At 47.7% G+C, this 26922-nt stretch overlaps 1 protein-coding gene across 4 annotated transcripts in view; it reads right to left on the bottom strand.

Moving 5' to 3' along the window:
- The window catches only part of eef2k (eukaryotic elongation factor 2 kinase), a 44459-nt gene that overhangs the window by 2517 nt on the left and 15020 nt on the right, over positions 1-26922 (bottom strand). For 3 of the 4 annotated variants that reach the window (XM_078418039.1, XM_078418042.1, XM_078418040.1), the window contains 15 exons: positions 26746-26846; positions 21962-22022; positions 21217-21254; positions 18928-19099; positions 15451-15600; positions 12416-12548; positions 10262-10389; positions 8749-8959; positions 7448-7515; positions 6576-6650; positions 5810-5863; positions 3902-4042; positions 2448-2636; positions 1860-1984; positions 728-906 (listed from right to left, as the gene is read on the bottom strand). In XM_078418039.1, coding sequence (XP_078274165.1) covers positions 728-906; positions 1860-1984; positions 2448-2636; positions 3902-4042; positions 5810-5863; positions 6576-6650; positions 7448-7515; positions 8749-8959; positions 10262-10389; positions 12416-12548; positions 15451-15600; positions 18928-19099; positions 21217-21254; positions 21962-22022; positions 26746-26846 — 1825 coding nt within the window. The remainder of the gene's footprint in view (positions 1-727; positions 907-1859; positions 1985-2447; positions 2637-3901; positions 4043-5809; positions 5864-6575; positions 6651-7447; positions 7516-8748; positions 8960-10261; positions 10390-12415; positions 12549-15450; positions 15601-18927; positions 19100-21216; positions 21255-21961; positions 22023-26745; positions 26847-26922) is intronic. The other variant, XM_078418043.1, reaches the window with a different exon arrangement.

Here is a 26922-nt window from a genome sequence, read left to right as displayed (position 1 = left end):
GTATCATGGACAGCTGACGTTTTGGATCAGAACCCTTCTAAAATCTGATTCGTGTTGGGAGGGGGGGGGTGCAAAATGTGAAGCCAGAGGAAGGGATAAAGGTGGAAGGGGACGGGGGAAGGAGCTGGAACGTGGGAGACTTTGGTTAACAGATTATTGAGCAAAGGCCAGGCATGGAAAGACAGAAAGTGTGAGATATGGATAGAAGAGGCGCGAAATGTGAAGCCAAAGGAACGTAGGTGGAACGCAACACGGAGAAGGGAAAAGGAGAAGTGGGTGCGCTTTGAGGTTTAGTTTAGCTTATACAGCATGGTAACAGGCCCTTTGGCCCACCAAACCCAGGCCTACTAATGCTCACCCATTCACACTAGTTCTATCCTACACACTAGGGACAATTTTGCATAACCCAATTAACCTACAAACCTGCACGTCTTTGGAGTGTGGGAGGAAACAGGAGCACCCGGAGGAAACACACGTGGTCACAGGGAGAACGTGCAAACTCCGTACTGACAGCATCCGTGGTCAGGATCAAACCCGGGTCTCTGGCGCTGTGAGGTAGCCGCTCCACCGCTGCACCACCGCCCGTGCCGCCTCTGAGGTGGTGCAGAGGGAAGAGTGAGGGGGGGGGGGGGGGGGGAGTGTTGGTACTTAGGGACCTACAATTGGAGAGGTCAATGTTCACGCTGCTGGGTTGTAATCTACCCGAGAGGCGAGCGGGAAACCTCACCTGCTGCCTGTGGGTCTGGCTCCGAGCCGAAGCCACCCGCCATGAGGATCTCGGCCTGGCGAGCGAGGAGGGAGTACTTGGCCTCGTCCCCCATGCCATCATACTCCCCTCCTTCGTCATAGTCCGTCATGTTCAGCGCGGTGCTATACCAATGCAGAGCTTCCTTCCAGTCCTGTGCCCTGTGGCAGGGAGAAAGGGTCACTCGCCTCACATCCTCACGTCACTCCCACCCCTCCTCCACCTTACCCTCCTCACTCCTACACCCACCTCCGTCACCCCTCACCCTCCTCAGACCCACTTAACCCCCACGTTACCTCACCAACTCACCCCACCCCCACCCCTTCTCCCTCCACCCTCACCCCATTTCACATGTGGAGCCTCAACAGGCTAAAGATCGCAGTTTAGTTCAAAGATACAGCATGGAAATAGATCACACTAGTTCTGTTATGCCACTGTCTCATCTACTCCCCACACACTCGGGGCAATTTACAGAGGCCAATTAATCTACAAACCCGTATGTCTTTGGTGTGGAGGAAACCGGAGCATCCAGAGAAACCCACGAAGGTCACAGGAAAACGTACAAACTCCGTAGAGGCAGCACCTGTAGTCAGGATCAAACCCGGGTCTCTGGTGTTGCAAGGCAGTGGATGCGACGGGGGGAGGGAGACACCCTGTCAGGGAGGAGAGGAGAGGGGACACGCCTGTCGGGGAGAGGAGAGGAGAGGGGACACACCTGTCGGGGAGGAGAAGGGGACACACCTGTCGGGGAGAGGAGAGGGGGACACACCTGTCGGGGAGGAGAGGAGGGGACACGCCTGTCGGGGAGGAGAGGAGAGGGGACACGCCTGTCGGGGAGAGGAGCGGGGACACACCTGTCGGGGAGAGGAGAGGGGGACACACCTGTCGGGGAGAGGAGAGGGGACACACCTGTCGGGGAGGAGATGAGAGGGGACACACCTGTCGGGAAGGAGAGGAGAGGGGACACACCTGTCGGGGAGGAGAGGAGAGGGGACACACCTGTCGGGGAGGAGAGGAGAGGAGAGGAGAGGAGAGGGGACACACCTGTCGGGGAGGAGAGGAGAGGAGAGGGGACACACCTGTCGGGGAGGAGAGGAGAGGAGAGGGGACACACCTGTCCGGGCCGAGGCTGGCGCCGGTGTCGAAGGCTCGAGCTGCACGAATCATGGACGGTCGGTCCCCGGCCTCGGCAGCCATCAGCACGTAATCAAAGCCAGTCCTGCGATGCTGCTCACTGTCCTGATGACACATGCCACACACACACGTTAACGACTGGGGTCTGACCCGACACGTCTCCACACACACACACGTTAACGACTGCGGTCTGACCCGACACGTCTCCACACACACACACACGTTAACGACTGCGGTCTGACCCGACACGTCTCCACACACACACACACGTTAACGACTGCGGTCTGACCCGACACGTCTCCACACACACACACACGTTAACGACTGCGGTCTGACCCGACATGTCTCCACAGATGCTGCCTGACCCGCGGAGTTATCCAAATCTTTTTTTTTGTAAACCAGCATCTGCAGTTCATAGTGTCTCAGCCAATCTGTACATTGTGTGATAGGTCAGACAGGTAGACATACCTCCACAGTGATGTCAGACATCATGTGATGGGGCAGACAGACAAAGAGAGAGAGACGGAGACACACAGCCAGAGGGGCGCACACAGCCAGAGAGACGTACCTCCACAGTGACGTCGGTCAAGATGTGATGGGAGAGCTGAAGGTTGATGAGACTCAGGGCCACGATGGCCTCCAGTTCCCCGCACAGCGCGGCATGTTCGAGGTGGAAGACGGCAGACTCTCGATCCCACTCCTCCAGCTTATTGCAGAAGCGTCCGGCCTCGTGGTAGCGGACCATGGCCAGGTGAACCTGCACAAACAGCACCACGGTTAACTAGTCACAGCCAGCCAGAGAATGGAGAGAAATCACAGCACTGAAACCAGTCTGACATTGTTCCAACTGAGCGCTGGAGTAACCACAGGGGGTCAGGCAGTACCTCTCCAGAGGTGACGTTTTGGGTCAGGACCCTTCTTCAGACTGATTGTGGGGGGAGGGGAAGAAACCTAGAAGAGGGGAGCAGAGGACCAAGCGTGGCCAGTAATAGGTGGACACAACTGAGAGGGGGATTTGATAGGTAGATGGTTGGACGAAGGCCAGAGTTGAAAAATTCGAGGCACAAGGATTAAGAGTTGCGAATTGTGAGCCAGAGGAAGGAAGTTAAATGGAGGGAGAGGGGAGAGTCGGGTGCTATTCTAGACTGCAACCACCCACACTACACAGCTGGCAAGAATGCAATGAGGGCAGGGGGAGGGATGGGGGTGGAGAAAGGGGGCACTTAGTGTTCCACACAAGATTGCAGCATCTGCAGCTCCTTGCGCCTACACTGTTCTAACACAGCTGGGCTGTGCAGATTCCTGTGCAGAACATCAACATGTTAAAGCTGCTACAATTCAAGAAGTCAAATCCTGTGTGGCAAACAGAGTACAGCTTTTTATTCCAAACACAGAGTGCTGCAGGAACTCAGCGGATCAGGCAGCATCTATGGAGGGAATTAACAGACACCATTTTGTGTCGGGAGTCTACATGAAACTGAAATGGGTTCCTGACCCAAAATGTTATCCGTCCACTCACTCCACAGATACTGCCTGATACACTTTGTTCCTCCAGCACTTTGTGTTTTGCTCAAGATTCCAGCATCTGCACTTCCCTGTGTCTCTATCAAGAGATTAACACACATTTCATAGAACAACTTCCTCATGTTAGACTATGAGGGAAGATTGAGGGCAGGTGGAAGGTCTTTCCTTATCCCCTCCACTCTCTCTCAATCACCAGACTGTGTTCAACATCTGCGATTGGAATAGAAGTTTTTTCAACGAAATAAAAATTTTAAAAGCTGCAGACTGGAAATCTAAAATAACCTCCCCAGTTGCTGCCAGACCTGCTGAGTTGTTTTCTTCAGACTGGCAGAGTTGCTGCTTGACCCATTGAGTTACTCCGACACTTTGTGTCCTCACTGGTGTTCATACTTCTCTTTACACGAGACGCCTTGCCACTCATGTGGCCCCCTAGGGCGACATCCCTTGCCACTGGACTCTGCCCCTCAATGACAAGCAGTACAAGCACACCAGACCTACCTTGCCCAGGATGGACTTGCCAATTTTCTTCTCCTGCTTGATGGCGTTTAGGCGCTGCACCTCCACGGCCACGCAGGACGGCCAGTGGGAGTGAGCCCTGGAGGCATGGTAGTTGTTCCACTTGTCCTCATTGAGATGGTCCTAGACAACAGAATGGTCGCGTTAGACATCAATGTGTGTGGGCTGTGAAGCACATCAGTCTGCACACCGACAGGGGGCACGTGGCTCAGCAGGTTTTAAGATGTTGACCAAGTGCGTTCTGTGCACCAGTGGCAAAAATCACATCTGCGTACAAAGCAGCAAAGTGTTGACTTGCTTTGCAATCGTACAAGCCAGCTGAGGAGTTTTTACACATTCAGCCCCGCAAAGTTCCAGCTAAAATGTAGAAGCAAAGAACTGCGGATGCTGGTTTACACAAAAGGACACAAAGTGCTGGAGGAAGTGCTCCAGATTCAGGGACAGATTCTTCCCAGAGGTTATCAGACAACTAAACTGTAGAGAGTAGTCCTGAAGTTCCGTCTACCTTATTGGAGACCCTCAGACTACCTTTAATCAGACTTTACTTGACTTTATCTAGCACTAAAACGTTATTCCCTTTATCCTTTCTGTGTACACTGTGGACGACTTGATTGTAATCATGTATAGTCTTTCCACTAACTGGATAGCAGGCAACAAAAAGCTTTTCACTGTACCAAAGTGACAATAAACTAAACTAGACTCAGCGGGTAGGCAGCAACTCTTGAGAACATGGATAGGATCTGAAGAAAAGTCTTGGCCCGAAACGTCACCTGTCCTTGTCCTCCAGAAAATGCTCCCTGACCCACTGAGTTACTCCAGCACTTTGTGTCCAGTTCCAGTTGCCAGGTTAGACTACACAGGCAGGAAGGAGCGAGGGGGCGATGCACACTGTCCCCGTTCCCAGCTAGCTTCTCCCTCCCTTTCACAGAGGCACCAGCAGCGAGCCCAACAGTCTCACAGAAAGCAACGTCACGTGGGTGGAGAGTGAAGGAGGAACATTGACCGACGGGACAGGGAGGGACTGCTTTACCCCCGCCCCCTAGCTGGGTCCCAGAGGGATACACACAGCTGCGAATCACCAAGTGCTGCTGGGATGTGTTCCATGGGGTTTAGAGAAAGACAGACTACGTTGCTGATGTCATATTCCAAAGAGGGCATGACTGTGTTATGTTGAGATGGTTACACTGATGGAAGTTTGTCCAAGCAATTGATTTAATTCTATGATCAGGGGCTATCATTTTTAAAAAGCGAGGTGCACAGGAATTGCCCCCAGTGTGCAGGTAGTGGATGTGAAAGTGGGATAACTAGTGTGAACGGATCGGTGTGGACAGTCGACATGCTGGGCCCAAGGGCCTGTTTCCGTGCTGTATCCTTAAACTAAACTAAAAGTTTGTGGAGGTTGGATCACCAGGTAAAACATATTTAAAGAGAAGGTAGATATGTTTTTGAAAGATTGTGGAATTGAGGACCGTGGGCAACAGAAGAGGTGTTGTGACCCGCAGCATAGCTACATTGAATGGCCAGGCTGGCTTGAGGGGCCGAGTGGCCTTCTCCTGCTCCGATTGCATTCAGACAGGGATCAAACCCGCGCGAGGTGCGGTGAAGACGGGGCAAGCCTTTGTCACGTTCCGTAAAACATGCATCAGCAACGAGGCGGCAGAGCTAACACACGTGTATCAGGCTGTCATGCATGATCACCAGCCGATTCCCATGACTGTGTCTGAGGATGTTTAAGGGCTGGCACACACTGGGCTTTGCACTTCCCTGATCAAAGAACAACCGGAAGGAAACAAGGTTATGAAAAGAAACCAAGGGTCAATTATCATCAAGTAAAACTGTGCACTGGAACAGTAGCTTCACCAGAAAGGTCAGAGTAAACTTAATATGTACCCGGCGGATGCTGTCTTCATCAGATTCACAATATCTTCCCCCTTTTGAATTTGCCTGAATGGAATTATAAAACAAATTGTCACGGGCAGCAGTATAGGAAGACATATCTAAATTCAATTAAATCCTAAGCGGACGAGGTGGCCTCTCGGCACACAAGGCGAGTGCTTGCGTTCGAGTGCAGAAGACACAGGTTTAAGGTGAAAGGAGAGAGATTTAATTGGAACCCGAGGGGCAACTTTTTCACTCAGAGGGTGGTAGCTGATTGGAATGAACTGTCAGTGGAGGTAGGCGGGGAGGGTAGTATAACAGCATTTAAACGACACAGACAGGGGCATGGAAAGGAAAGGTTTGGAGGTCTGAATAGACTCCATAAGATAGGGTTCTGTCAGATTCACCTCTACCCCATTGTGGACATTGGATGTGGTCTCTGGAAGCGATGCGCTGCAATGTTGAGAACTATATTCTGCACTCTGTATCTTCCCCTTTGCTCTACCTATTGTACTTGAGTGTGACTTGATTGTATTTGTGTATAGTATTATCTGATCTGTTTGGACAGCATGTAAAACAAAGTTTTTCACTGTACACCTGACAATAATAAACCTAAACCAAATGAGATTAGTTTAGCTTGGCATCATGTTGGGCATAAACATTGTGGGCTAAAGTGCCTGTTGCTGAACCGTACTGTGTTCTGTGTTCTGAGTGAAGATACCTTCCATTGATCCATGAACCCCACCGTTACCCATCACAAGGGAACGAAGGTCCTTACCCGGTCTGCAAACTCCCCGTCGTGTTCGCTCCGGCGCTCACTGGGACATCCGCTATCCCCTCCCGATTCAGACATCTGGCAGGAGGAGAAGATGGTCAGAAAGCAAGCTCGGTAACCGCCCGGGGAAGGTCCGGCATGCAGCGGAGGTCATTAAATTAGCAGTGAAAAATCAAAACTAAACCCTGCCAGAAATCTGAAATAAAAATAGAAAATCCTGGCAAATACTCAGCTGACCGGGCTGTCTCAGTTGAACCATCCTTCCACAGACTAGGGAATAATCCCGATTTCCCCAAAGACTCCACTGGGGGGGGGGGGGGGTTGATGTGCGAGATAGCAGGTTGCAGGACGCAGGGAAATCAGGAGAGGAGATGGAGACTGATGGGACCACTCCTGTGGAAACTGACATGCAGTAAATGGCTGCCTTCCAGATGCTGGAATCTGGAGCAGAACACCAAGTGCTCGAGGAACTCAGTAGGTGATGCCAAGATCCACCAGCATTTAGCGTTTTGCTCGAGATTCCAGCATCTGGAGTTCCTTGTGTCTGCCTTCAACGGACATTGGGGAAAAGGATCAGTTTTGCAATAATCTATTCGTTTCATGGTCTCCATGGCCGATCCTAATGTATGTGTTTAAATTCAAGATTGACTTAGTTCACATCCTGCGATTTAAACTCAGGCTTTGGATAGTCGCCTTCTGGTGACTAGCTCATTACCCATTACACTAGCATTCTTCACAAGAAAAAACAAACGATAAAAAGACAAAGTGCGTGTGGTGTTAATACCACCGTGGGTTACAAATCCACAAATAGTTCCACAGGTTAAATTAAAATCGTACTGATTAGAACAGCAGCAAATAAAGCAAGCAGTTCTTACCCGCCTCTCACCAAATGAGCCACTGTGTTCACTGCCCAGATTATCAACTTCGTAAAACACTGTCCAACCTGAAACAAACAGCAGAGGAAGTACAGCAGTTAATGCTGCAGCTACACAGCTCCAACGACACAAATGCGGTCCTGACCTCCAGTGCTGGCTGGTGGGGTTTGCAAGCTTGGTGATCCCGTGTGTATCCCTCGGGTACTCCAGCTTCCTCCCCCACCCCAAGTCATGCTGGTGGGTTAATTGGTCTGTCGGTTGCCACCATGATAGCGGGGGGGGGGGGGGGGGGGGGGTTGGAGAATTCAGAGAAAGAAGTTGATAAACATGCGAAAGAGAATAGGTGGGAGAACAATAAAGGAGGGAATGGGACTGATAGGATTTCACCAAAGGCTGTCATGGAGTTGGTGGGCCAAATGGCCTCCCACATCACAAGATGTTACCATATTCAGGAACAGTGGGAAGCAGTAGCTCTGAGAGCATGTTCTATTTAATTAGATCACGAGGGTGAGGGGTCATCTTACAGAGGCAGCTAAAATGATGAGGGGAATAAATAGGGTGAATCTATTCAGTCTTTTATCCCTAGGGTAGGGGAATCAAGAACCAGAGGACACACGTTTAAGGTGAGAGGGGAAAGATTTAATTGGAAACCGGAGGAGCAACGTTTTCACTCAGAGGGTGGTAGGTATATGGAACGAGCTGCTAGGGGACACAGTTGATACAAGTTTTATAGCAGCATTTAAAAGACACGTAGGTACATGGAATGGAAATGTTTTGAGGGAGAATATAGAAATAAGAAAACTGGAGGTGCTGGTTTACCAAAAACGACACAAAGTGCTGGAGTAACTCAGCGGGTCAGCCAGCAGCTCTGGAGAAAGTGGATAGGTGATGCTTCATGTTGGGATCCTTCTTTGCACTGAGTGTAGGGAGGGGGAAAGAAAGTTAGAAGAGAGAAGGGGGCAAGACAATGCCAGGCAGAGACTCAAAGTGCTGAAGTAACTCAGCTGATCAGGCATCAAAAATACCCTCCACCTAATCCACCGAGTTTACTCCAGCATTGTGTCCTAAAGGTTCAGAGGGATATGGACCAAATGCAGGAAAAGGGGACGAGCTTAGATGGGACCGCGGTTTGCATGGACGGGTTGTTTCCGTGCTGTATGACACTACGACTGCTGAGTATCTTCAACTCCAATAACCCTCCATCCCCTCGCTCGACAGAATGCTCCTGGGGCAAACTATAAACTGCAGAGCACGTGCACATCCCACACAGCTGAACAGATGCACAGAGGAATGCGGATTACCCATGGGAGATCGGCCCAGCATCTCTTCCTTGGGACTCCACCAGGACGAGGGTGAGCATGGCAGGGAGTCAAACATGCTGTCGTTCAAGTTTTCATCCGCAGAGTTCTCGGAGAGGCGGCAGAGAGCAGTGGGCCTGGAGCCAGAGAAGGTCCTCACCCTGGGGCTGCCACACACCTCCTCCGTGCCTCGAAGCACCGTCTTGGCCGTTTTCTTATTCAAGCGCACACCGTGAGGGGGGGGGGGGGGGGGGCGGGGGGTGGAGAGAGAGAACATAAAGTCAACATCATGAAGCTGGCAGATGCTTTAGCTTTAGAGACACAGCATGGAAACAGGCCCATCGGCCCACCGAAAACACCCCGACCATCAATCACCCATGCACACTAGTTCCACGTTGTACCATTTTATCAACCACTCCCTCCACACAAGGGGCAATTTTACAGAGGTCAATTAATCTATCAACCCGCCTGTCACAGGGAGAATGTGCAGACTTCATACACACAGCACCTGAGGTCAGGATCAAACCCGGGTCTCTGCCACTGTGAGGCAGCAGCTCTACCCACTGTGAGGCGGCAGCTCTACCCACTGTGAGGCAGCAGCTCTACCCACTGTGAGGCAGCAGCTCTACCCACTGCGCCACCCACAATATTGCAAAAACCCATCTTCATGGCAGCAGAATTGCCATCTGTTCCAAACAGCCCACATCCACTGCCTCGTCAGAATCGTCCTTACTGCTGCTGAAACTTCACCTTCCACCCCAACGCTCAGCTCACCAGCCTCTCACATCCTTCTCTTCCCAGTAACTCGCTGCCCTTGTCACCCAATGTCATTTGCCCCTGAAATACCCCCTTCCCTAAAATTTCAAATCCTCGCCCCACCCCATGTGTCATCCCCCCCACCGCTCTATCTAATCCGTACACTGGCACTATCCTACACACTAGGGACATTTACAATTTTTTTAACCAAAGCCAATTAACCAACAAACCTGTATGTCTTTGGAATGAGGGAGGAAACCTGAGCACCCAGAGAAAACCCACGCGGTCACGAGGAAAATGTACAAACTCTGTACAGACAGCACCCGTAGTCGGGATGGAACCCGGGTCTCTGGCCCTATAAGGCAGCAACTCTGCCACTGTGCCGCCCATTTTCTGTGAAAAATACCATTTTCTATGACATGAAAGCACTTCATAAATAACAGGTCACTTCCACCACCATGGGTTATCATCAAGAAACACCTCATTTCCCAGCGTGGGCCCATCACCCGTTTCTATGGATGCTTTTGTCAGGACATTAAAATTAATCTCAATACCCAACGCCGACAGGGAGAAAACAATCAATGGACTAATTGGTCGGACTGGTTACTCCTGGTGAAAGCTCACAGGGCTTTGGGTGCAGGGACTGCAGAAGTAGACGTTAGTGAACAAAGGTCACAGTCAGACACTGACTCTAACCAGACGGTCAAGGCTTCAGGCAGTGGAGGACAGATGCTTTGGCAAGGTTTGGCAAGGCACTAACCAGCAGATTCTGTGCATGCTCCAACGCCGCCATTTCCTTCACCGACAGATCAAACGGAGTGAGCCCCATCTTCTTACAAATGCTGTTGCAGGCATGAGAGTGGAAAAACAAAGCCATGCCGCGCACACCTGTGGTGGAAAGCGGAGGGTCAGTACAAGGCTCACCTCTGGTTACTGCCTCGCGCTGCTCACGGAGTCATCCGGCATGGAAACCGGCCCTTCAGCCCAACTCAGCCATGCTGACCAAGATGTCCATCTACACTAGTCCCATCTGCACCTGAACCACTTCCCTCTAAACTTTTCCTATCCATGTACCTGTCCAAGTGTCTTTTAACTGGGGCACAGGGAATTGTTAGTAGGTTAGTTTACCTGAAATTGGAGATGTAAATGTTCATGTTGGGTTGGAAACTGCCCAAGCGGAATTCGAGGTGCTGCTTCTCCTCTTTGCCTGTGGCCTCACTCTGACAATGGAGGCCCAGGACAGAAGGGTCAGTCTGGGAATGGGAAGGGGGGATAAAATGTTGAGCAACCGGAGGATCCAGCAAGCCTTGGTGGACCGAGCGTCAATCTGTTGTGCTGCAAAAAGTCACCTCGGTTTCTCCCATCTCCCCATCCCTTCTAGGGAACCCTTCTGACCAATCTCCTCAGCAAGATCTTAACATGCTAACGCAAATGTGGACGCCTCCTGGTGGACTCACGCCTGCTAACAATGGCCCAGCTGAGCTCTCTAGGGGTTTCCAAAACAGACAATTCTATTTCTTTAAATGTAATTTTTTAAATTGTAATACTCTAAGTCCTTCCAATGATCAAGATTCACAAGTGATGAGTTTAAACACTAATACAGATTCGAGGAATGACTGCACAGGCTAGGAATTTTTCCCTGGAGTGAAAGAGAATGGAAGGTTCCCTAAAGGAGGTTAATAAAATCATGAGGGGCATAGATAAGGTGAACAGCAAGACTTTATTCCAGGGTGGGTAAATCTAAAACCAGTCATATCATATCATATCATATATATACACAGCCGGAAACAGGCCTTTTCGGCCCACCAAGTCCGTGCCGCCCAGCGATCCCCGCACATTAACACTATCCTACACCCACTAGGGACAATTTTTACATTTACCCAGCCAATTAACCTACATACCTGTACGTCTTTGGAGTGTGGGAGGAAACCGAAGATCTCGGAGAAAACCCACGCAGGTCACGGGGAGAACGTACAAACTCCTTACAGTGCAGCGCCCGTAGTCAGGATCGAACCTGAGTCTCCGGCGCTGCATTCGCTGTAAAGCAGCAACTCTACCGCTGCGCTACCGTACAGTCAGTGTAGGTTTTTAGGTGAGAGGGGAAAGATTTTTAACAGAAACATGAGGGGCAGGTTTTCCCGCACAGAGGGTGGTGGGGATATGGAATGAGCTGCCGGAGGCAGTGGTTGAGGAGAGTGCATCATAACAATTAAAAGACACGTGGAAAGATCCACAGAGAGGGAAGGCTTGGAGCCACCGGGCCAGGGAAATTAAAGCAGTCCAGATGATGCAATCACACATAGCAGACAGTACAAAGAATAAACCTTTATCCATAACAAGCTAAACCTAATCTACTGAATTAAACAAACTGACCTCTAATACAATATAGACAAAACAATTACAATACGGTCAAGGCAGTGTACAGTGCAATCAAGACAGCAAGTTATTGCACAGCAATGAGAGCTAACATATTGCAAATGCATCGGTAGTGCCGTTTTTTTAAAAATAAAAGAAATAATGTAATTAAATATAAGGTGCGGTCGGGTGTAACATGTAATAAGTTTAGCAAATGTTAAGCAATATAAGTGCAGTAGAATGTAAACATGTATTAAATTGAGGCTTATGTTTTCTGACAAGTAACTGACAGTGTTCCGATCAGTTCCGTTCCTTCCATTCAGTTTTATGTGAGTGTCTGGCAGTGTTCAGCTCACGTATGACGCTGGGGTAGAAGCTGTTCTTGAGTCTATTAGTCCGTGATGTAATGGACCTGAACCGTCTACCAGAGGGCAGTAGTGGGACTAGCTGAGCTGGGCAGCTTGGTCAGCATGCTCGAGTTGGGGCAAAGGGCCTGTTTCCTTGCTGTGTAGCTCTGTGACACTCAGATACAATTGAGCTCCAGTGTAAGAAACATTACCCAAGTTGCCATCACCGAAGTCTGTGCCACTGGAGGTGTGGATCTGAGGGTCGGTGTACAGGTCGCCCACTCCCTGGATGTCCACCACAATCAGCTGGTGGGCAGAACGCTCAAAGGTGAAGTGACTAAACGCCTGAGAGAGGGAGGGGGAGAGAATAATTTCAGTGCACGGTTTAAGCTCTGCTTGAATATCACAAACACCACATTGCTGGCTTACTAATGCTATTGCAGGGTGAACGTACCACAGAGATCACAAAGAAGCAAATACAATGCATGAAAACATTCTTAAACACACAATGTAACTGAACTGGAGCAAGTCAGTAGCTGGGAAGTTACTCATGTTCTGCTTTCTAATTGATCGCTACTTCCTCAAGAGATTACGGAAATTAGACATGTCTCCAGAAACACCAATTTCTACAGATGCACCAAAGATACGAATTTGTCAGGATGCATCACAACTTGGTTAGCTCAGTCCATCACACAGACCAGACTCCCCAAGATGGACTGCCTCAGACATGCAGCCAGCATTATCAAGGACCACTCACGCCTCGGTAATTTCCTCTTCACCCCCTTTCCCATGGAGCTGAGATATAAAAGCATGAAAGCACGTACTACCAGATTCAGAAATAGATTCTTCCCTGCCACGACAGAACAGACCTCTCATAAGCTAAGGATACAACCCTGATCTCCCAGCCTACCACAAAGTCAACCTTGCACTTTTTTAAAATCTGCATTTCCTCCAGAGCTACAGCACTATTACACTGCAGCCTGTGCTCTGGTCTTTCCCCTTTGCACTCTATTTACTTGTGTATGGCTTGATTGTACACTTGTAAAGTAGGATTTGACTTTGTTTTGTACAAAACAAAGTTTACCTCAGTGCACATGACGATAATAATCATAAACCAATAAACCAGCAGGCATGTGATGGAATATTTATCCCTTGCCTGGACTGGGAACCTCCAATGCCGAACTTCAGTCTCAGTAAATAAGATAACTTGTTGGACCAGCTACCGACTACCCCAAAGAGTGCCCCTTGCCCAACCCCCCCCCCCAATGATGCACTGGGTTGTGCTGTGCTCCATCGACCAATACATCACAGTAAAGCCTTTCACAGTACATTTCAGAAGCTGCTGCTGCTAATTCAGAAAACAGCAAATATCACTTTGTTTTAAGTCTAATTGTTTATTTGAGTGTTTAATTGTCGTGTGACAATGGAGCCAAGAAATTCTTATTTGCTGCAGCTTAACAGGCCCGTAAATGCAATAGCACAACCGGTCTGAAGAAGGGTCTCAACCCGAACCATCACCTATTTAGTTTCTCCAGGGATGCTGCCTGACCTGCTGAGTTACTCCTATCTTCAGCACAACAGATTATGTACACTATTGTACTTAAGTATGTTTGTGCCTATTTAAAGCAAGATTACTGAATTGTATGCCAAAAGAATTTCACTGTACCGAGGTACATGACAATAAAGTACCATTGAACCATTATTCAAAAATACCATCAATAACCATAATACTAAGTAACCATAAAAGTGTAAAAAACAAATTTAGTTTTACAATGCAAGACACAGTCCATAGTTGTTGACGTTGGTATTGTGTAGTGTTTAATAGCCTGATGGTGGCTTTCACACAAGTATGCAGTCAAAACAACAAGGTAGATAAATAATGATGCAACACTTGATAAGCTTGCTTTAATCACTAATCTACTTCAGTAACCGGCTCGCTCCAGCAACCTGCACTTCACAAGGTGGTATCGGGAGTGCCAAGAGTGATCATTCAAGATTCAAGATTCAAGATATCTTTATTTGTCATCCAAAAAACAAGTTTTTTGGACGTAATTTCGTCACCCACAGTCCAACAATAAGAGCAATAAAATAAGCAAATTACACAACCCCAACCAACACAAAACCCCCCAAAAAGAAACATCCATCACAGTGAGTCTCCTCCAGTCCCCTCCTCACTGTGATGGAAGGCCAGAATGTCTTTTCTCTTCCCCTGCCGTCTTCTCCTGCGGTCAGGCTGTTGTCGTTGCCATGTTCCAGGCTGCGCCGGACGGTGAAATGTCCGCAACGGGCCGACCCAAGCCCCGCTGCAAGTCGGGGCGGTCGGGGCTCCCGACATTGAAGCCCCTGCCGAGCAGAGAAAATTCCGTGGCCTATTTCAGGCCGCGCCGGACGGTGTAATGTCCGCGGCGGGCCGACCCAAGCCCCGCGATCCGGGGCGGGCGAACACGCTGCCGCTGCCGGAGCTCCCGATGTCGGCATCCACGCGGCCCGAGCCTAAGGCGAGTCGCAGCCGCTCCCGCAGCCTCCGAGAACGGCCGGCTCCGCTGATGGTGAGTCTGGTCCGCGGGCTCTGCGAACCAGAGCCCTGGAGGCCGCCAGCTCCAGGAGTTTGGCCGATGGTAGGCCGCAGCAGGAACGGAGACACGGCCCAGAAAACAAAGGTCGGGTCTCCGTTCGGAAGGGACAAATATACAATTTTACAGTTCCTCCCTCCCCCCCCACACACACACACATAGTACACAAACACAAAAACACGACATCACATTTACAATTAAGACAAAATCCCCCAACAAAAACACAAAGACAAACGGACTGCAGGTAAGCCGCAGCTGCTAGGGCAGCGCATGGGGTTAGCATCAGGTTAACAGGCATCTGTTCATCAACAGAGTGATCGGCTACAAATTTGTACATTTTTTCAGCACTCTTTCCAGCATCACGATTCTCTTCCTACAGTAGGATGATCAAAATTGAACACAATACTCCCAAGTGCAGCCTCACCAATGGGTCTAATCAAACCCACCCTGACCTGGGTAACAGACTCTGTGTATTTAACCTATCTATTCCCCTCACAATGGTATACAACTCCGTTAGATGCTTTTTAAAATGTTTGAGACATTTGATGGAGGTGTGGTTCTACTCATCACCCCCCCCTTGGGGAAGGAGAGGGTGAGGCAAGGTGCACGCACTGTACCTGGCAGGACCAGCCTCTCTGCGAGGGTTTCACGGGGCAGGGCCAGCCACTGCTCACCTGTGGTGTGAGGCGGAAGTTTTCATCCCTCACGAAGCCAGAGTTGGAGTTGTATTTGATGTATTTACCCTCTATGTAGTGCTCCAGATGGTAGAGTGGCTTCCCTGGCCTGTTCTTCATCTCCAAAATACACATCTGCATGATGTCAACCTGAGATCAAGGACAGAAATGGCAGAGCGTCAACTTCAAGGGTGATTGGAGTCAGAGTCATACTGCACAGAAACAGGCCCTTCAGCCCAACTTGCCCGTGCTGACCTAGATGCCCCATCTACTCTAGTCCCACCTGCCTGCATTTATCTCTCTAAACCTTTCCTGTCCATGTACCTGTCCAAATGTCTGTTAAATGTTGGTATTCTATTACTTGCATGCTAACAAACATTTGAATGGATGGCCGTCAGTGCCCCTTTCCTTCTGAAGACAATGTTGACAGACTACCAATCAATCCTTCCTCATCATGTAGGGGCAGAGTCACCCAGCACAGGCCCTTCAGCCCACCATGTTCATACTGACCATCCATGCTGGCCTGGCCAGAGGTCAAACCTGTTCTGGGTGACTCACATGCTCAGCAGAGATGATCGTTGAGCCATTGGGAGCAGAGAAGCCCATGCCAGCACCCGTCTAGACTCAAATGTGTAGGAAGGAACTGCAGATGCTGGTTTACCCCGAAGACATAAAGTTTGAAGAAGAGTTCCAATCTGAAATGTCACCTGTTCCTTTTCTCTAAAGATGCTGCCTGACCCGCTGAGTGATTCCAGCATTTTGTGTCCATCGATACTCATCCCATTTAACAGCATTCAGTGTGAAGAAGTGTCCCAACCCGAAACATCACAAAACGAACTCCCACTGTAACTTGGTAAACGTGAGAATATTACTCCTACTCTAAACCAAAAGAAGGGGAAGTGTAAACAACCGACATGTGGGAGGTGGAGGAAGTTGTCAGTTCAGAAATGACCTTTTCCACAACTTTAAAAACAAATAAATTTAAATATCTATAACCTGCAATGCAAATCCCACAAAACTACCCTAACTTGGCCAGATTGTAAATGGTAATTTTATACCTGAATGAGTTTATTCATAGTTCCTGCACAAGCGGTCAAACAGCTGACACTTGTAACGGCCCCGATCCCCAGATTTCTCTTCAGCAGAACAGGAAAAATTCTACGTGTATCAATCAGCAATAATTCCTAGTTTAAGTTACACTGACATGCGAGTCAATGATCCCGGGGCGATCATTACCCTGCATGCCAGCTGTGGCTGTCAGTTCAAAAACAGATGCAAAGCTGAATAAAATACACACTTTAAGGTCATAACCTGCTAAATATAATTACAGTTTATGATTTTATTTGGCATTTCCAATGAGATTACAGGGTTCTAATTCTTCTTTCGGGTCAGTTCCTGTGGATTGGAGGGTAGCTAATGTTATCCCACTTTTCAAGAAAGGAGGGAGAGAGAAAACGGGAAATTATAGACCAGTTAGTCTGACATCAGTGGTGGGGAAGATGCTGGAGTCAATTATAAAAGACGAAATTGCGGAGCATTTGGATCGCAGTAACAGGATCGTTCCGAGTCAGCATGGATTTACGAAGGGGAAATCGTGCTTGACTAATCTACTGGAATTTTTTGAGGATGTAACTAGGAAAATTGACAGGGGAGAGCCGGTGGATGTGGTGTACCTCGACTTTCAGAAAGCCTTCGACAAGGTCCCACATAGGAGATTGGTGGGCAAAATTAGAGCACATGGTATTGGAGGAAGGGTACTGACATGGATAGAAAGTTGGTTGACAGACAGAAAGCAAAGAGTGGGGATAAATGAGTCCCTTTCAGAATGGCAGGCAGTGACTAGTGGGGTACCGCAAAGCTCGGTGTTGGGACCGCAGCTATTTACAATATACATCAATGACTTGGATGAAGGGATTAAAAGTACCATTAGCAAATTTGCCGATGATACAAAGCTAGGTGGCAGTGTGAACTGTGAGGAAGATGCTATGAGGTTGCAGGGTGACTTGGACAGGTTGTGTGAGTGGGCGGATGCATGGCAGATGCAGTTAAATGTGGATAAGTGTGAGGTTATCCACTTTGGTGGTAAGAATAGGAAGGCAGATTATTATTTGAATGGTGTCAAGTTAGGAAAAGGGGACGTACAACGTGATCTGGGTGTCTTAGTGCATCAGTCACTGAAAGGAAGCATGCAGGTACAGCAGGCAGTGAAGAAAGCCAATGGAATGTTGGCATTCATAACAAGAGGAGTTGAGTATAGGAGCAAAGAGGTCCTTCTGCAGTTGTACAGGGCCCTAGTGAGACCGCACCTGGAGTACTGTGTGCAGTTTTGGTCTCCAAATTTGAGAAAGGATATTCTTGCTATTGAGGGCGTGCAGCGTAGGTTTACTAGGTTAATTCCCGGAATGGCGGGACTGTCATATGTTGAAAGACTGGAGCGACTAGGTTTGTATACACTGGAATTTAGAAGGATGAGAGGGGATCTTATCGAAACGTATAAGATTATTAAGGGGTTGGACATGTTAGAGGCAGGAAACATGTTCCCAATGTTGGGGGAGTCCAGAACCAGGGGCCACAGTTTAAGAATAAGGGGTAGGCCATTTAGAACAGAGATGAGGAAAAACTTTTTTAATCAGAGAGTTGTGAATCTGTGGAATTCTCCGCCTCAGAGGGCAGTGGAGGCCAATTCTCTGAATACATTCAAGAGAGCTAGATAGAGCTCTTAAGGATAGCGGTCAGGGGGTATGGGGAGAAAGCAGGAATGGGGTACTGATTGAGAATGATCAGCCATGATCACATTGAATGGTGGTGCTGGCTCGAAGGGCCGAATGGCCTACTCCTGCACCTATTGTCTATTGTCTATTATGGATCCATTAATGTGTACGATGCACTGATATACCTTCAGACACTTAACCACTCAATACCAAAATAACTGCACAAAACTGAATGACCAAGATTGACATTCAAGGAACTGCAGATGCTGGTTTTTGAATGAGCAAGCAAGTGCTTGTTGAGACAAGGTATCAAAGGCACTGGAACCTCGGTGGGTAGATGGAACCGAAATCCATATTGGTCAAAATTGGGTGATCAATCAGCTGGTGGAGCTGCTGCTTCACAGTGCCAGAGATCCATGTTCGATCCTGACTACAGGTGCTGTCTGTGTGGAGTTTACCCGTTCTGATGACTGCGTGTTTCCTCCAGGATGCTCTGGTTTCCCCCCACATCCCAAAGACGTGCAGGTTTGTAGGTTTATTGGCTTCTGTAAATTGTCGCCAGTGTGGCGCGAGTGGATGAGAAAGTGGGATAATATAGAACAGTGTGAACAGGTGATCGATGGTCAGCGTGGACTCAGGGTCTATTTCCATGCTGCATCTCTAAAGTACAGCTAAAGTAATTAGAGTCGTCAAGTTGAACGTGTCCGGTTGCTCCCCACACTGTGCACCTCAACCCTGTGACCTGCTGCCCCACTGACCACCCAACCTGCTTCGGAGGCTTGTGTCTGTTGTACTCCTCTCCCCACAGCTTGGCATCCATCTGAAGCCGCACATCCTCAAAGTACACCTCTCGATCCACGGAGTCGATGTAGCGCTTTGCAACGTAATTGGAGGCCGATTTCCACTGCTGATGACGTGTGAAGTTTGAAAGCTTCTTCCTATTGAGTAAAATACAAATGAACAGAATGGAGCATCTGGGGCAACTAATCGGCAAACTTTCACATCCACAGAAATCCTGAACAGAACATACATTTCCTCCCCTCAATTACCCCAAAAGTCCTGTCCCTCAGAAGTAGATTACACCCCTCACTCCATCAACACTCCCCCTCCATCGCCCACCTATCTCATTCCCAATTCCACCTCAGCTGGAATGTTCAACTGCTCATGGCAGCACGGGTGAAAATCCCTTTCCCGTATCCGGTCCAAGCAGTCAATGAGGAAGCGTCACAGTGTCAATGAGATGTTAAGGGGGAGAGACCTTGCCCTGCTGCACGATACAGAAATATCCCTAGTACAACACTCTCGGGTCAAGTATGAATGAAGATAGTCAAACTTCTCCCACTTCAATGTCAACTAACTCCATCTAGAAATCAACATGCTGTTGCTCAGCATGATATAACACCTCATTTAAAAGTATGAAATCTGAAGAAGGATTCGGACCAGAAATGTAACCTATCCATATTCTCCAGGGAGGCTGCCTGACACACTTAGTTACTACAGCACTTTGTGTCCAACTCATTTAAAAAGATAGATTATAATAAAAGGAGATGCAAGGAACTGCAGATGCTGATTTATACAAAAAAAGGACAAAGTGCTGGAGCAACTCAGCGAGTCAGGCAGCATCTCTAGAGAATATGGTTAGGTATTCATGTTCTCCAGAGATGCTGCCTGACCCAATGAGTTACTCCAGCACTTGGTGTCTTTTTTTGGATTCTATTAAACTTGCCTCTGTACTTCCTATGGGACACATGCCGAAAGCGTAAACACACAGAGGCTTCGGTCTGAGAATTCTGGAGTACCGCATGTACTTCTGCTGCTTTAGTAACTCTAAACGACCTCCGGCTGTACATGTGGACTGCTGACAGATGTCAGCTGGAAGATGCCTTCCTTGCCTAATGTCCACAGTTTCTGAGAGTCAGCAACTCAACTCATTAACTCAACCCAATGCTGCTACATCCCTCCCAAATATCACCCTAAAATAAATTTGGAAGCACTGGGCGACTAAAAATAAACAGAATTAAAAATAGAAATGTGTTCGGGTCTGGGAAATAGGGCAGAGGGAGATTAGTGGAGAATTCTTCTGGTCAGGCAGATTCCCTTATGCTGATACTGTGTAACTTAGAGAGTGATTTTCTTCCAAAAACTATTGGCAGCAACTAGTGTATTTTCGTTTAGAGATACAGCATTGAAACAAGCCTTTCGGCCCACTGAATCCACACTGACCATCGTTCACCTGTTCACATTAGTTCGAAGTTATCCCACTTTCTCGTCCACTCCCTACACACTCCCTACACACTAAGAGCAATTTACAGAGGTCAATTAATCTACAAACCCGAACGCCTTTGGGATGTGGGAGGAAACAGGAGCACACGGAGGAAACCCATGCAGTCATAGGGAGAACATGCAAATGCCACACAGACAGCACCCGAGATCAGGATCGAACCCGGGACTCTGGTGTTGTTAAGCAGCAGCTCTACCCGCTGCACCACTGTGCCGCCCGCAACTGCATCCACAATTGGTTCTTAACCAACTTGCCTCAGTCTTTGGGCTTCCAATTCCTTGTCCTTTGCCTTTAGGGGCAGTCGATGGCAATCACAAGGCAGAGGTACAGCACCTCACACACCATGCGAGTGGGGGCAATGAGGCCGACCACAGTGGTCCCACTCACAACCCAATCATCTACCACCTCACGACTGTTCTCTGTGGAGTTCCCTGGACTGCACTGTTTCATGGGCACCATGTGAACAAATAAACTATACAAACCTTTGGGAAATTAAAGTCAGGGTGTTTTTATAAAACATCATAACCTAAATCTTAATGTCGAGGCTAGGAAGAGGCTGGATTCATCTGCTTCTCTGCACTACACAATTACTAGTATTCTGCTGGGGAGGGACGGAAGGGAAGATACTTTTAGTTCTTTCTCCATCACACTGCAGATCACAATTCAGATAAATGCACCTCCAACGAGTTACAGCCAGGCTGACGTCCCCACCCGGGCACCCTGCCCTCTCCCGCCTGGATCTACATTAAAGGCAATGATAAAAATAGAACTTACGTTCTGTAGCATTCCCGCATGGCACCACGACCAAAGGGCTGAAAGACAAACACCAATCTCTCAATTTACATTTCACCTTTGAAATACTAAAACCATCATGGTAATTCCTGAGTGGAATTCTCTTGAAGTTAACTTTCCTTTAGGAAGTTGGATGCAGGATTATGCTGTTCCACTGTTCTGCACCACCGGCTTGTACACGGCTGCAGAAGGCTCAGCTGCAGCGATGCAGGCAAGGGTGGGGATGCACTTGGTTCCTCAGATAGCAGCAGATCTGTTCACTGGCTCAGGGAACCAGTGAAGTGGACACCATGGGGCAATGCTGACCCCAGCCATCAGATGCTTGTTTAGTATAAGAAAATAACTGCAGATGCTGGTACAAATCGAAGGTATTTATTCACAAAATGCTGGAGTAACTCAGCAGGTCAGGCAGCATCTCAGGAGAGAAGGAATGGGGTATGAAGAAGGGTCTCGACCCAAAACGTCACCCATTCCTTCTCTCCTGAGATGCTGCCTGACCTGCTGAGTTACTCCAGCATTTTGTGAATAGATGCTTGTTTAGAGTCAGAGAGTCGTTCAGCACTCTCGTGTTTACCAGATTCAATGAGAGATGAGATATTTCAACATACATTTACAACAGCCTCCTAACGTCCAGCTCACAATGGTCTGACAGTTCACCAAGAGATTAGCTGTGCACAGATATCTGATATAGCAGCTGCTGTCTAAAGTAGCCCAAATCCGTTCTTACTTGTTTAGCCATCTTTATGAGTACCTCATCTTCCACCCATTTCCCTGAAATGGCGTTGTACCTGTTGAGGGAGGAGATCAAGAAGGGGTTACTCTAGAGTCCACATTATTTCCCCTTACCCATCTGTCCCCTGCTTTGTACAAATGTACCCACTCCACACCATCATTACAGTCCAATAAAGGATGCTAGGTTAGAACACAAAGTGTTGGAGTAACTCAGACAATCAGGCAGCATCTGTGGAGGACATGGATCGGTGACGTTTTGGGTTGGACTCCTCCTTTCACCACAACCTTTAGCGGTGTGTTCCAGGAATCCACCACACTCTGTTATCCAAGCAAACACAAGTCCATACGCGAATACAATGAGTGCAGGAGAGAAAATAAACAAGTGCAAGCAAAAAAGGACAACGTGCTGGTGTAACTCAGCAGGTCAGGCAGCATCCTTGGAAAACATGGATACGTAACGTTTCGGGAGGGGACCCTTCTTCAGACTGATTGTAGTGGGGAGGGTGGGAGAGAGGGAAGCTAGAAGAGAGGACAAAGTGTGGCAGGTAATAGGTAAATACAGGTGAATGCAAACAAACTTAGTTTGGATAAGTCACATCTGGTGCAGGACCAGGCTACCATCACAGAAACTTCCCAGCCTGAATCCCCTCATTCAACGCCACGTCACCGGACAGAGTGCTGCCTGCTGCCAGATTTTACAGCAACAACATTACTCTCTATACCCAGCAGCTTAGCAACGAAGCTTCAGGGATCTGAGGGGGAATAATGAATGGGATATCAATGGTGCTCACTTGAAGACCAGATTGGCAGGCTGTAATTTTCCCAGAAGAAAAAAGTCTTAAATCACTTCGCAACCAGAGTAGCTGGGATTTTTATTTCCAGCCGAAACTAATTATTCTATTTTTGGCTTTGCAGGGGGAAAATAAACTTGTGCAGTCTGCAATGGATCCCATCAGTCTTGCCTCGTAACAATAACACAATTTAACCACTCAATGCTTTAACTTCAGCGCAGGAAGAAACAATAATTGTTCAGTTCCCAATCGGTTTAACATAAGCTGTGGCATTGCAAGTTTGATTAAACTGGCAAAGAGCCAGGTCCAGTCATAAATCAGCAACGTAATACACTCCCGGAGCATCGCCTGATGTGACCAGCATTATTGATCCTTGCTGACTGTACTGTTATTTAAGGCTGCCCCCACACACCCCGGAGTTTTCAGCAGCAAGGTCCAACCAGATCAACAGCAGCAGAAAAGCTTAATACTGCAGGAAATTAAAAAATCTTCAAGTTACTATACCGCCGATGGGTTTTGCATCCCGGAACAAATACAGTTACATGTAGAAACAAGGAACTGCAGATGCTGGTTTACCAAAGAAGACATAAAGTTCTGGAGTAACTCAGCATGTCAGGCAGCACCTCTGGATGACATGGATAGGTGACATTTTGGGTCGGGACCCTTCTTTGGACTGATTCTTACTTGCAGCAGTTTAACAGGCCCATAAACGCAATGCATACAAAAGATACAACATTTTTGAAAATTCAATAAATTCATGATCACAATCCGAGTGGAACAAACCAAGTGCTGAATGCAATTAAAGACAGTTCATTGTTGCTAAAGTTAGTTTTGGGTCATGTTTAAGAGCCTAATAGTTGCTGCGAAGAAGCTGTTCTTGAACCTGAGATACAAGGAACTGCAGTTGCTGGTTTACCAAAAACACAAAGTGCTGGAGTAACTCAGCAGGTCAGGATAGGCAATGTTTCAGATCAGGACCCTTCTTCCCACAGTTACATTCCTGGAAGTCTTTCAAAGATTTCATTGGATTCTCATACAGGGCCTTGTCTCAGAGATTTGGGAATTTGCTATGTGAACATCAACGCTAAAATGTTCTCGGTACAAATGGGTAGGGCGAGGGCAGATTTAACAAGGCATTTGATAGAGTAAATACAAAGAAATGCAGGAGAGTCAGTAATCAGAGAACATGTTTCCCATGCAGGAGAGTGAGTAATCAGAGAACATGTAATCAGAATGCTTGGTAAGAAAGACAAGGAATGATAGGAGATATTTCACGGAGCGAGTCATTGTAACTGGGAAACGACTGCTTGAAAGGCCGGGACAGACCTCCCAACATTTGATTTTACAAATTCATAATTTTGATGTCCAAAATTCAGAATTTTACATCAAAATTCATAATATGGCGCTTAATGCAACTTTTCAGCAAAATAAAAGTATGCACGCCAAATGCGCATATGCGTTGCACTACATTCATGTGGGAAAAGCGACTATTATTTCCAACAGTCTGTAGTTCTTGGACTACATGTACAATGTCAGGCCTATCATGAGTATATTCTGCTATTTATAGAAAGGTTATTGAACAGAGATACTTTTTGCAACACAAAGAAAATTTGTTTTGTTTTGTTTTTACCATTTAGCTTTTTCCTTACACATCCCAATTCTCTTGGTATTGAATAAAAGAATAATGGTCATAACATGTATGACTAAGTTATGATGAAAGAGTTGAGAGATGCGACTCGGCTAAGCATACGGACGTACTTGAAGTAAATTCGCACATTAATTGATAATCAGCCCAAAAAGATGGTAATTGGCTTTTCTGCTGTGTTTTATATTTTAACCCCATCCTAATTAATTAATATAGTTATATAATCTTGCACTTAAATTTAATATTTACTCATTACAGTTCCACCACTGATTTTCTGGCACTCTTGGTTCCAGAGCTTTGCTGGTTTATCCAGCCGGCCAAGGAAGTCGGTTCTAGGGATAGATGTGCTGGCTCCAGCTGGGCTGGAGTTCCAGAGCCCCGGCCGCAGGTTGCAAATTCAACCCACCGATCGGCCATGGAAGTCCCGATGAGGTCGAGATTGGCTGCCTTGCCCAGCCTGGGTGCCACATTTTCAGGGAGACTTCCAAGGTGGGGGAATTTCTCGTGGAACCCCTGGCGACCTCTAGCGGCTGAATTGACAAATTGCAATTACCGACTGTTTTGCGGAAAAATGTGAGGCAAAATCAGAATGGCGGAAGTGAAATAAGAAAGCGGAAACTTTCCCCCAAATTCGGAAGGATTGGGAGGGGTGCGGGGAGGAGCAGATTCAGTCATTAACCTTCTGAGATTTCCGTATTTTCCAATAAGGAAAGATACGACAGGACTATGGAGGGAGACTACAGTGTGAAGTAAGAAGCCAACTAGATTTTGGACGGTTCCAATTTGAAACATTGACAATTCCACCCCCACAGATGCTGCTCGACCTGCCGAGTTCCTCCAGATGTTCATGTTTAATTTAGTTTAGAAATACAGTCCACATCGACCAGCAATCCCCGCACATTAACACAATTCTAAACAAACTAGGGACAATTTACAATTTTTACCAAAGCCAATTAGCCTACAAATCTGTACGTCTATGGAATGTGGGAGGAAACCGGAGCACCCGGAGAAAACCCACGCAGTCACTGGGAGAACATACTATCCCCGTACAGACAGCACCCAAAGTCAGGATTGAACCCGGGTCTGGCGTTACAAGGCAGCAGCTCTACCGCGTCAGCAGTCTCTTGTGTCTCTAGAGTGGGGGATTAATTGGATTACCATTTTCTGGGCATGGTTATGGTTTATTTAGAGGCACATTTCTATCGACACGGACTTTCTTCTGGCACCCTAACCTGAGAGGCCTTTCATCTTGCGAGAGGTTTGGTAAACTGCAGAGTTAGCCCAATTTGTGAGCTCTAGTTAGTCCAGTTAGTTAGTTGTACTTTGTTGTTAGTAATCTTTACTTAGCCAGGTTAGTAATCTTTACTTAGCCAGGTTAGCCAGCTCTATTTTGCCCAGTTAGTTAGCTCAATACATCCTGGTTAGCTTACTCTACTTAGCCAGGTTACTTGGCTCCAATCAGCCCAGCATGGGTCTCAACCCACCATTGCGATCAGGGTGCCAGCAGCAAGCCCTGGGGCTCACTCACCAGGAAAGCATGGCTACCTTGTGGCTCAACTTCTTTTAACTTTAATTCTTAAAACATACCAAGGAAACAGACCCATCGGCCCACCTAGTCCCATTCACACGTTCTTTGTTATCCCACTTTCTGATCCACTCCCTACACACTAGGGGCAATTTACAGAGGTCAATTAATCTATAAACCTGCATGTCTTTGGGATGTGGGAGGAAACCGGAGCACCACGGAGAAAACCCACGCAGTCGCAAAGGGAACGTGCAAACTCCACACAGACAACGCCCAATGTCAGGATCAAAACTGGGTCTCTGTCACTATGAGACGGCAGCTCTATCAGCTGTGTCACTGCGCTGTCTGATTCCCTTGATCAGAGAAATGTGTAATCCCAAACAATACCAGTACATTAACTGGTATTAACTTCGGAAGAAGGGTCCCGACACAAAACGTGAGTTATTCCAGCACTGTGTGTCCTTTTGTTAAACCAATACATTAAACCTCCTTTGCTTTAAGTGATGCAAGGAAGTGCAAAGACTTTGCCCTTCATAAAGGAAAATGTTTCAATACTGTTGTTGTTTTATTTCAATGGAGCAGGTTGATAAATTACTTTGTGTTTTGCCACTTGTGACCTTAAGGCAGCTCCAGAACAAACACGCTGGCAGACCTCCTGGAGAGGCTCACAGATCCCAACTCTGCTGCTACTCAAATCATATTTACTGTGCGTTGAATTGCTTTCTCACAGAATATCACCTCAACATGCAAAGGCATTATTTTCCTTTGAAAAACTCGGCAATTACAAAGATAGCATTAAAGCAACAAGAGGGATCGACCTGTAACGAGTGGCCATCTCAGTCTCAATCTCTTCCAGGTGGAACTCTGCCCAAGGATCGGGCATGTGCTTGGCCTTTTCCAATGCGTGTCTCCAGGCATCCTGTGGAACAGATGGAACAGCTCAGTTTCCTCACCAACATTCCGGTGCCAATAGTGCATTTCATTTACAAAATGGA

The sequence above is a fragment of the Rhinoraja longicauda genome, chromosome 21 (assembly GCF_053455715.1).
Source record: "Rhinoraja longicauda isolate Sanriku21f chromosome 21, sRhiLon1.1, whole genome shotgun sequence".
Classification (NCBI taxonomy): domain Eukaryota; kingdom Metazoa; phylum Chordata; class Chondrichthyes; order Rajiformes; family Arhynchobatidae; genus Rhinoraja; species Rhinoraja longicauda.
This window is presented reverse-complemented; position numbering and strand designations above follow the sequence as displayed.